The sequence below is a fragment of the Otolemur garnettii genome, unplaced genomic scaffold (genome assembly GCF_000181295.1).
Source record: "Otolemur garnettii isolate 467f Iridium unplaced genomic scaffold, OtoGar3 scaffold00096, whole genome shotgun sequence".
NCBI lineage: Eukaryota > Metazoa > Chordata > Mammalia > Primates > Galagidae > Otolemur > Otolemur garnettii.
In genome coordinates, this window is record NW_003852491.1 from 1,561,123 (window position 1) to 1,573,311 (window position 12,189).

Sequence of the window (12,189 nt, forward strand, 5' to 3'; positions counted from 1 at the left end):
CAAAAACAGATCCCTTGAGTTTGTTAACAAATGCCTGTACTTACAAATAAATCCTGGGGATAGGATCTTCTTCGGGAAGCATTGCCAACACAAATGGCTGCCTGTGCCTGCCATTAAGGTCAAGTTAGTTTATCCTGTTACTTCAGCCTCCCATTTACTTTCGTTGGATCTGTTGTCTGCCACCACCTCACTTCCAGTCTCCAGGAGTTCTTATCTGGAGGGCAGCAGCCTTCCAATGGGGATTCCCTTCCTCAGTCCTGCCATGTTCCACTTAATCTGTTCTCCTAAAGCTGAGGTTCTCAACCTGTGGGTCACAATCCCTTTGTAACAATGAAAATATATCCTGCATATCAGATATTTACATTATGATTCATAACAGTAGCAAAATTACAGTTATGAAGTAGCAACAAAAATAATTTTATGGTTGGGGGTCACCACAACATGAGGAACTATATGAAAGGGTCGCGGCATTAGAAGGGTTGAGAACCACTGTCCGAAAGGTTAGTGGAATAATCTTTCCAAAAGGCAAATCTGATTTTGTCTTTTCCCCAGAGATAACTCAGTTCCCCAGGATAAAACTAAAAATGTAGAGACATGCATCCAGGTCTCTCCATGGCCAAAGCCCTCAAATCCTTACAAATGTCCCCACTATTCATCAAAGTGCCCACCAACCTCCCCACACACACCAGGCTATCCACACTTGCATGTCTTGCTCACATGCTCCTCTCCCTGAAATGTTCTCCCCTCGCCTATGGCCTGGGGAAATCCCACCCCTTCAAAGACTGGTCCCCAAGGCTTCTCCCCAACCAAACCCTTCCCAATGCCCCCACCAGGCACTCAGTCTCCTGCTCCCATCTGCCTCTTGCCTTTGCCATGCATTTATGCTGTCTCTTTTCTCTCCCACTAGATGGTGAGGACAAAAAACCATCACATTCAAAGGGGAAGGCTTGGGGCCTGTGGCTCAAGTGGCTAAGGTGCCAGCTACATACACCTAAGGTGGTGGGTTTGAATCCAGCCCAGGCCCGCCAAACAACAATGATGGCTGCAACCAAAAAACAGCCGGGCATTGTGGTGGGTGCCTGTGGTTCCAGCTACTTGGGAGGCTGAGGCAGGAGACTTGCTTGAGCCCAGGAGTTGGAGATTGCTGTGAGCTGTGATGCCATGGCACTCTACCCAGGGGGACAGCTTGAGGCTCTGGCTCAAAAAAAAAAAAAAAACATTCAAAGGGGAGGAGCTTTCTTCCCCTCTCATTCCCAGCACCTAGACAGTGCCTGGCACATGGCAGGTGTTCAGTAACTGTTGAGTGGCACATGACTCTGGGTTTGGTGACCAGGAAGTGGGGAGCAGAGCTTTCCTCCTTGCCCTGGGAGAAGTCAGCTGTCCTTGCAGGTTGACTGCATTATGTGTTTCAGTCTCAGGCAGCTTGGGGGAAACTGACCTCGCTCTATCAGCCTGCCCTCCAAGCTGCAGAAAGCTAGGTATGTGAGGAATGTTTTAAGTTGTAAAGAGTGTAGTTTAAAATGCCAGAATAAATATTAACATAACTTCAACCCCAAGGTACTAATGGCACCTAGATGATCTACTTATTAGCAATTACTAACTAATCTATTATAGCATATACATTTATTGAAGTAAACCTTACTGAAATGAATGCTTGATTTCTTCATTCATCAAGGAAATGTTTTCTCATCATTGAAATGGGCTCTAAACTAGGTCTTGGGGGATATCAGGTGATTAAACACAGTCCTTACCCTGGAGAAGCAAGGCCTGCCCACACCACTGTGCTCATTCTGTGCCAGGAGAATGCATAAGTGAGCACAGAGGAAAGAGCATCACACCTCAGCCTATTTCCTCAATTCATTTCTTTTTCACAAGTTTTATTTACTCCTCAGCCATGGAATCCTGTATATTTATCTTGGATTCTCCAAACCAGACTGTCTCATTAAACTGTCCCACCAAGACCTTATCCTGGTGAAAATACTGCTATTCCTAAAGTAAGCAGTGAGTACTAGGAAAATATAGAGTAGCCATAGCAACCTCCCTATATCTTATCCAAGTTGCCCAAGACAAGAGAAATCTCTCAGGTGAAATTTCAACCCAGCTCACAAATCACAAAATGATCCCTTTCTACAAAGAGGTAATCTTCAGAGCATGGTGGCCAAAGTCAATCTTGTCACTGAAGCAGTCTAGAGTGTTCTGAGTTGTTGCTTCTGCTACCCACCTGCTGGTGGGGAGTGGTCTTTAGTAGAAGCCTGGGTACTGGAGACGAGATTGATGGGGAGATAAGATAAGCTTCACAGACAGCTACGCAAGTGCTGTGCAGCCTCCTGGACGGAACACAAATGGCAACTTTCCCTTTCCAAGCATAGTGCTTCCAGGATGACATCTCTCTCCAAGGCTTCCTTGGAGACATAGGCAGTTCTTTTCTCACATCAAAGCTCAGCCAAGTTTTTAGCCTCTCAGCTGTCAAATGCAGTTAAAGAGGCTCATCATTTGTCTATCATGTTCCCATTCATCCTCCAAACCAGCTCCTTCCTTACCCTGTCAGAGTCATCTTTGTTAAAAGATTAAGGCAAATGTGTGTGTCCTGATATGGAAAGGTGTCTGCCACACACATTCACAGAGAAACGCAAGTCTACGGGCAGACACTGATCTGTGAGGAAGGGCGGTGTGGGGTGATGCTCACACTCTGGTGACTCACGGATGCCAAGGTTCAAATCACTGCCTCTCAGGCACAGCTTTTCCACAAAGAATTTCTTTTTACTTAAAAAGCTATTCTTTATGACAAAGCCTATGCCTCAAAGTTCTTTTATCTGTAAAAACAGGGATAAGAGGACCACCTACCTCTCCTGCCACTGGGAGGATTAGTGAGTTAATTCAATAAAGTCCTTAAATGTTAGTGCTCAGCAGAAGAGGTAGAAATTGTTAATGTTTTTTCTGGAGAGAAGGATTTTTATTGTGAATAGATTTGTGGTTTTCATTTTGTGTACTTGGGAACTGTTTTTATTTTTCCAACGAACTATTGTAATTAAGAAAATAAGCTACCTGCCTTTCTTTTAAATATCTAAGTGCTAAATTTTTACGTCTTCTTGGGAGTTTCCTGGGACCTACTCACCCCTAATCATATGCTGCTCCCAATGTGAGCATGTTGGGGAGGGGTGTGTGTGCCATTTACTTCATTTATATTATTTATACATGTTCCACTGGATACCTGTAGTGCTTTGGTCTTATTTTCTCCACAGAGTCCCATAATTTCTGTGCTGGGCATTTGGGAGTTAGAACAGCAACAGGTGGTCCCATTCTACCCTGCTGCAAGAATTTCCCCACACTGAGAACCATCACAAAAAATCCTGGACTTGAAAGTAGTCCACAATCTCTCCGAGATAAAGGAAGACAGAGTCAAGAGGAGAAGAAGAACAGTCAACAGAGTCCAAGGCTAGTCTGACCCTCCTCAGCAATTCACTCTACCTTCCACCCAGCCCACTAACCCCATCTCCCCACCCAGCCCCACTCATCTATATTTCCCAAGAAGCCCCACTCACCCCCACCTCCTACCTGGCCCCACTCATCCTGTCTCCGACTCAGCCCCACTCACCTCTATCTCCACCCATCCCCACTCACCCCCATCTTCCACCCATCTCCATTCATCCCTGTCTCCCACCCAGTCCCCATTGGGGCTCAGTCTTCATTTTGCTTTGTACCACTGCCCCAAATTCCATCATCTGGAGATTGCTTTAGGACAATAAAGCAGCATCCTAGAAGGAGGGGGACTGCTGCTGGTGCGGCAAACAACTGCAAGAAACAAACTTCTTCCCTTTAACTCCTGAGAACAGAGATAGCTATACCAAGAGAAAGGGAGATTTAGCTGAAAGAAAGAAGCAAATTTGGGAAGCTACAGCCCTTTGAGGGGATAAACAGTCTGATGGGGTTATCTCAAGGCAATGTAAAAGCCCTGGAAGGTACTAGAAGGGGGGGTGGGTAGAGCAAACTTTTCTAGGGCAGATCCCAGAAACTCCCCTTTGATACACAGCCCTTTGACAGACTTCTGCCGCAGAAGCCAGAAGGCTGTTGGGGTTAATTCTAACTCTGTGGGCTGGCTCCAGGGATTTACCCACCACTTATAACACTGTTTCTATGGGGAGATTTATTTTGAGTCCCAATTAACTTACAAACAAGCAGCTGGAACCTAGCCCATTCATAATTTGGAGACAAAATGTACTATTTCCTCATTAAGGCTGAAACCACCATATCTAACCAAAATTTTATGACCATTGCCAAGTAAGACAGAGGCTTGCCCTGTTTAGGTGCTCAATAAACGTTTAATGATGACAATAATGACACCTTGTATCTGAGTACAGACAGTCCTCGAGTCCTGTGGCTTTCATATTTGACCATATGTTATTCTTGCTGTACTATGTTCTGGACTAAATTCCTCCCAACCAGGAACCCAGGGACTAGACAACAATGATACCTCTCTCCTACCTGTTTGCCAGCTGCTGCTCAAAGTCCCCACACTGCCGCAAGAGCTCTCCACAGGTGGCTATTATTCTAAACAAAACAAAAAGCACTTCAAATTCAAGTATCTGGAATGCTGGACAAACATTGTTCTCATTCATAAAAATTCTAACTATTCATTCCTTTTGGTGGTGCTGGGTTCTGGGAAAACAGTTAACCATTTGATGGCCAAACTGAAATGCTTCCTTAATTATTAGTTAATATAACAGGTAAATGCTGTTCCCCTCTAATAATTTCCAAGTCACTGGCATCTCTACTACCAATCACACTTGTATCCCATCACCACCTCAAATATTTTACATTTTCCAAATACTTGGCTTTGTTCTTGAGAAAATGGGGTAGAAAACTTTTTATCTCAAATTAAAAATCAAAATTTATTACTTTATTTGTTAGATATCTGCTATGTTTAAGACATAGAAAACTGCTTTGATACTAGAAGTGTAGCTCTCTCTGATCACATAAAAGACAGATGAAGATTAATACATTTGTTTCTCAGAGATAAGCCTCAATGATCATCATATCTGCATTCAATAATCCTTTAATTTTCAAGTGATTTTATGCCAAGCCTCAAACTCTAGCCACTGAGCCCTTCAACACCAAACTCATAATGTCTGGACAAATCCAAGGATTAAAAACATCTTAAGTCGGCTCAGCACTCATAGCTCAGTGAGTAGAGCGCTGGCCATATACACCAAGGCTGGCAGGTTCAAGCCCGGCCTGGGCCTGCTAAACAACAATGACAACTGCAACCAAAAAATAGCCGGGTGTTGTGGCGGGTGCCTGTAGTCCCAGCTACTTGGGAGGCTGAGGCAAGAGAATCACTTAAACCCAAGAGTTTGAGATTGCTGCGAGCTGTGGTGCCATGGCACTCTACTGAGGGTGACATAATGAGACTCTGTCTCAAAAAAAAAAAAAAAAAGGAAAAAGTCTTAAGTCTAGTTAACATTTAACTTTCTCTAAAGGTGCCTATCATCACCAGGGTATCTAGGCATTCCATCATAAGAAAGGTTTATGAGAAAGTAAAATATTCCATTCCCCTCAGGTGCAACAGAACAAACTTGTACATAATATTTTCCAGTGTACCAAACCACCCAGATGATAAGGGATACAGTTAGTATCTAGACCATTAAATTTCATCAAAAAAACTTGAAGTCCAGAACATAGCCTATGAGGCAATAATCTAAAATGGCCCTGGATCTACCCTGACAGCCTTCAGTGGGTGACAGGGGGTGGGGTAGGGACCTGGATCTGCTCCAGCATGGGCCACCACTGAGAAATACATGTGTCATGGGTATGCTGCACATATCACCTAGGCCAGGGGTCAGGTAAGACATGTAAGCAGGTGAAATGGGCCAGCTGAACAGCTCCTCTCTTTGTATAGCTCTCATGAGATTTCATGCTTTTGCAGCTTCTTACCGTTTATTTTCATTTTTAATGTAGCAATAAAATATGAATTAAACAAATAGAATGTACACTATGAAGGATGGTTTTAAGAAAAGGAAACTTTTAGCATGCTTTTTATCTCAGCCTAACAGTGCAGTTGTTAGACCATATAAACTTCCTAACAGCATGTTAGACCACGTGGGAGAGGGGAGAACCAGAACTACAACAGAGAACACTGGGCCCAGTCTCAGCTGGGCAAGACCTCAGCTGCCAGCCTCAGGGGATTACTGTAACAATGCAGGCCCAGTATTGCCAGAGCTCCTAATTTTTTTAAGCAACATTAAGAATCTGATTATGTTAAATCTAGTTTTTGAATGTTAGCAACTAATCTATTTTTTTTAAATGCTATGATAGAAAAAAAAAAAAAAAAAAAACATGTCCAGAGGTTAGATCTGGCCATAGGCCAGCAGTCTGCACTCTCTGACTAGACAAGTCAAAGGCCAAACCTTCTCAGTCACTGCTCATCACACTCCCACCAGACCTTAGGACTCAGGCCAACAGAGTGTCTACCTAGTGACCCACAGGTCACATGGGCTATCCCAGAATCTGGCCATCAACATCTACTTGACAAGGTCATTTCAATGCCTTCCACTGAACTCTTATAAGACCCTTTCCAGGCCAAATAATGTAGCTTTACCATTTAGTACTATGGTTCTTAGATCCAGAAATAGGATCCAATCAGCTGCACATTTTCTAAAATATATACTTTTCAGTTATTTTAGGTTTGTAAAAACCATAGGCTAAGGAAGAAAAAAAAAATCTCCCATCAAACATTAAAAAAAAATTGAATCATTAAATGAGATGAGGCATTCACAAAGAACTTTTTAAAATATTTTAATAGCTAAAGGGTCTTTTTCTTGGATGGATTTTTGTTGATTGGCTTGTTTTCAGAGTATCTGCTTTTATAAAAAGGCAGTGAAAGAAGAAAATTAAAAAAAAAAAACAAGAAAATGAACCCCTCACAAACACATTTATCATTTTTATATACTACACGATGTATGTTTACACTTGCTACATAGGACACAAGCTTAAATTACAACGCCTACTTTACCTAATGGAGTTCTGAAAAGCCGTCCAATCTTCTTGAAAAAGGGAATTGGGAGGAATATCATCGAGTTTGCACTTCTTCCGTATTGACTGGAGAGTATTGGTGAAATCAGACACATACCTACAGGGAAAGGGAAAATGTGACAAGGGTGTCATCAACTTCCCAACTCTAAAGATACCGGGAATTCTACAGCTCTGAACAAACTGCAAATGACCTTGAGAACATCTTTAGAGGCTTCCACTGAGGAGTGACACTACTTGTCAGCCTCTGACCAGAAAAATGTCTTCTCTATGTGGTAAGACCGTCTTTATCACCTGGCAGAGCGGCTTCATGAGAGATGCTAAAGAGGAAAGGGAAGGGGACAGCCACTAAGTTGATTCTAGTGACCAACCAGGTGAGAAACGATGCTAATCCTGATGAATATGTTTCTTTGGCAGCAGGCTTGAAGAATTGGGTTAAAACATCATGGTCCCACTATAACAACTACCTGTGACCTGGGATAACTTAAGGCAGTTTACTAATAGCCAGGAACTTTAGCAGCATCCTAATCCCCTGAATTTAGATTAAACAGCCACGGCAGACAGATTAAAGTCTTATGGCTCGTAAGGGCCTGACTTTAATGACAGATCATGAAAATAGACTGAAAGCCAGAAGACCTTCCCCCGACCATGCTGTTTGCTCTGGCTGTACATACATACTTTTCCTTCATAGCACCAAACACACTGTAATTAAATAGCTTGCCTGATGTTTATTGCTGTTGCTAGACTTTATGCTGTAAGAACAGGGACTTGTGGCCCTGCAGCTGATAATTATATTCCCAGGAACTAGCACAGAGCTGGGCACCAGCTGACACACCTGGATATAGCTCCTGAATGAACAAAAGGCTTGCACTGCAACCTTGGGCAAGTACCTCAGTGTCTGTGGGCCTCAGTTTCCTCATCTTTAAAAAGACTTAGTAACAACATCTTCTGTATTGCCTCACAGAGTAGCTGTGATGATGAAGTTAAATAAATAAAATACACCAAAATTCTCTGAAAAGCATAAAATGACAGCTGATGTGGGGTGGCTTTGTTTCTAAGGCCACATAGTTCTTGGGATATGAAATAAATGGGTGTCCTTGGGAGGAGGGGTGAGGAGGATGAAGGGTGTTCTCTGGCAGCCAAGGAACATGTGACCTCTGGTGCAGCCCAAGAAGGCTTGCCGCTCTCCCTTCCCAAACCAAAGCTCCAGGCAAGGAAAGTGGAACCTGATGGCTCAGGGCAAGGGCCTGAGAAGTCGGCTGATACGGTGGAAAGAAAAGCCATTCAGTAGAACCAAGTGGAAAAACCAAGTGCTTCAGACCACTCCACCAACTGCAAATGACGCTGCTGCTCCTTTACAAAGACCTTTAGGCTTTGAAGTGGAAAACTATGGAAACCAAATCCCACTGACAGCCCTTCCCTTCCTGCCAAGACAAGGGAGAGCTTTCTAGAGTTATCAGTCCTTGAAGGGAGAGGGATGGGCCTCAAGACAGGGGAATGCTAAGGGGCATAATTGCGCGTTAGCTGTGGGAAGATGAACAACTGTGTTACCACCCTGCAACTAAGGCAAATATGTGTGAGAAGAATACACCATCCAACAATCCTTATCCTTTGCAGAAGCTCCTTGGCTGGTGAGGAGGACACAGCACATCTGGGGAGGGGGAGGGTTGTTTGGCAACAGGCACAGCTGTATACAAATGCTTTCTATAGTTGCTATCCTTCAATCCAGAATTCCAAGTAGGTTTATTAAGAAGTCTCAGAAAGAAGTATACTTTTTATCACATCATTTTTGTCTTCAAGACCTCCAACTGTCTTTCGCAATACACATTTGCAAGTGTCAACCAAGTGGGAGTCACTATGTTAGGGGCTTTCCTGACATGCTTTCAGTTAATACTCACAACCTCCCCGGAAAGGAGATATTATCATCATTAATTTATTCAGAGGAAAGACGTCAGAACTCAAAGAGGGGCCCTGAATCTGCCCAACGTCCCAACTAGTAAGCTGGTCAGAATCTAAGCCCAGGCTGGTCCAACTCAGGAGCACCCAACATAGCCCTCATACCCCTCCTTCCTGAACCAACCTGTCAGCCGCATATTCTACATTTCACCTGAGTTCAAAGTAGGACAATCTACTCCTGCCTCCCCTGCATGTCCCACCCTACCCATCCCTACCACCCTGATGCCTTTCCCAACCCCTCCTCACCACTGAACAATGTCCCATTTGAACGCAGCTCAAGTTAATTTCTACCAAATTTCCCCAACTAATTTTAGCAACATTTGCTATTTTGGTAATGCCAAAATCTTCCCTTCTAGAGACAGAGGCCTGGTTTCACCAGATAGCCTTTTGTATAGTTTGAATGTTTAATACAAATATGGATTATTTTTAAAAACGAAGTAGTCAAAATAACCAACAGAAGAACTAAAACTACAATGAGCTCAGAGAAGCAGGGTAGAAGGAAGGCGTAGCCTTGATTTTTTAAAACTTAGGTGCTTACATTTCATAGTAGAGAGTCAAGAAATAATATTTAAAGTTTTACACTGGCTCAGCACCCATAGCTTAGTGGTTGGGGTGCTAGCCACATGCACCGGGGCTGGCCGGTTTGAACCCAGCCTGGGTCTGCTAAACAACAATGACAACTACAACAACAAAAACAAAAAAAATAGCCAGGCATTTTTAGTCCCAGCTACTTGGGAGGCAGAGGCCAGAGAATCACTTAAGCCCAAGAGTTGGAGGTTACTGTGAGCTGTGACACCACAGCACTCTACCCAGGGTGACATAGTGAGACTCTGTCTCAAAACAAACAAATAAGAAAAAAAAGTTTTACTTCTGAGGAGAGAGACAAAAGGAGGCAGGAAGGGAAGAAGACTTTCACTTTCTTATATCCTTTTTTGTAGTTTTGTAAATCATTTCTAAAAGCATTATTTTTGTTTTGTCATTTCATTAAAAAGAAAATTTTATGGGCGGTGCCTGTGGCTCAAAGGAGTAGGGAACCAGCCTCATATGCTGGAGGTAGCAGGTTCAAACCCAGCCCCGGCCAAAAACTGCAAAAAAAAAAAAATTTAGTTCCCCTCCAAAAACCCAAACATTTCCATCCACAAAATCACAATTGGGGGCAGAAAGAGCAAAAGGTAAAATTGTATTTGCATAAAACTTGTCGCTGATGCTTCTCGTTCTATGGGAACATAGCTGGATGCCTCTGTGAGCAGTACACTGCAGCTGCCCTGGGAGGTGCTGACTGCCTGTGGCAGTGAAGGGGAGCACTGGGTCCCAGGGCAGACCTCACAGGGGTGTGTGCTAAATATTTCTACATCAAGAGCTCCCTAAATTTACTACAACAAATAGCATTCAATTCAATAAACGGAAGTTCTGAGACTCAGGGGAAATTAATTCTGGAACAAACTAGTAATGGAAGGTCTCTTGGACAGCATAAGACTGTATTATCTACATGCTAGAAACTACAGCAAATAATCAACCTCTCCCCCTGACCCCCGCCCACCACCAAGGACCCTTACACCTCTATTACATAGGTCAGAGAATTCAGCCCTGTACTGCTTTCTTTTTCTTCTTTCTGACAAAATTCAACTTCAGTTTCCCTTCCTTCCTTCCCTCGCTCTCTTTCTCCCTCCCTCCATTCCTTTCCTCCTTCCCTTCCTTCTTTCTTTTCTTTTTGGTTTGTGGTAATAGCCTTATTGTGATATAATTCACATACCACACAATTCTCTATTTAAAGAGTTCAATTCAATGGTTTTAGTATTTACAGAGTTGTACAACCATCACGTTTATCACCCCAAGAAGAAATCCCATGCCCATTAGCAGTCATTCCCCAACTCTTCCAAATTTCCCCAGCCCTAGGCAACCACTAATCCATTTTTTTTCCTATAGATTTGTCTTCTCTGGACATTTCATATACATGGACTCATACAGCATATGGTGCCAGTCTTTTGTGACTGGCTTCTTTTACTCAGTATGAAGTTCATATTGGCTTTTAATTTTATATTTTTAACTAAAATATTTTATATTTTTAATTAGAAATAAGTGAATTACATGACTAGAAACTTCTCTCATAAGGACAGAAGAATGGCCAATGAACACATGAAAAAATGCTCATCCCTAATCATCAGAGAAATGCAAATCTAACCTCCTTTGAGATTATCACCTAACCCCAGTGAGAATGGCCCACATCATAGGCCCCAAAGCAATAGTTACTGGTGTGGGAGTGCAGACAAGGGAACACTCATGCACTGTTGGTGGTGCTACATATTAGTGTAGCCTCTATGGAAAAAAGTATGGAGATTCCTCAAAGACAAACCTACCATTTGACCCTGCAATTCCACTACTAGGCATTTACCCACGTGAAAAAAGGACATTCTACCACAGAGAATGTGCACTAGAATGTTCATAGCTGCTCAGTTCATAATTGCAAAGATGTGGAAACAAACCAAGTGCCCATAACCATGAATGGATTAATAAACTATGGTATGTGTATACCATGGAATACTATTCATCCCTAAAAAAAGATGGAAATTTTGCATCCTTTATAACAACCCAGATGGATGTGGAGAACATTCTCCTAAGGATCTATCACAAGATTGGAAAAACAAGCATCACATGTACTCAATACCAAATTGAGACTAGAAGGTTAACAATCACAGACCCACAGGAAAGAAAATCTCAATTCAACTCAAGAAGGGAGGATTGTTGGCTCGGTGCCCAGTAGTTTCGGCACCAGCCACATACACCAAGGCTGGCGGGTTCAAACCCAGCCCAGGCCTGCCGAACAACAATGACAACTGCAACAAAAAACAGCTAGGCATTGTGGCTGGCACCTATAATCTCAGTTACTTAGGAGGCTGAGGCAAAAGAATCACTTAAGCCCAAGAGGTTGAGGTTGCTGTGAGCTGTGACGCCACGGCACTCTACCAAGGGCAACATAGTGAGATTCTATCTCAAAAAAAAAAGAAGGGAGGAGTGGTTTTATTAGCTTCCCACCTACTGGGTACAATGCATGGATATATGGTATACTCCCTGGGTGTAGGACACAACTACAACTCTGATTTTTACCTGTCATGTGTAAATTATATAACTAAATGGCATATATCTTCACATTAATTTAAAATTAAAAAAGAATGGAGGCTCGGTGCCTGTGGCTCAAGTGGCTAAGGC

The 12,189-nt window shown here is 42.9% G+C and overlaps 1 protein-coding gene across 1 annotated transcript in view; it reads right to left on the bottom strand.

Moving 5' to 3' along the window:
* Positions 1-12,189, bottom strand: part of COG7 (component of oligomeric golgi complex 7) — a 93,379-nt gene that overhangs the window by 27,619 nt on the left and 53,571 nt on the right. Inside the window, exons 12-13 of the mRNA XM_003795725.3 lie at positions 7,010-7,126; positions 4,483-4,548 (exon numbers count right to left, since the gene is read on the bottom strand). Of these exons, the coding sequence (XP_003795773.1) occupies positions 4,483-4,548; positions 7,010-7,126 (183 nt within the window). The remainder of the gene's footprint in view (positions 1-4,482; positions 4,549-7,009; positions 7,127-12,189) is intronic.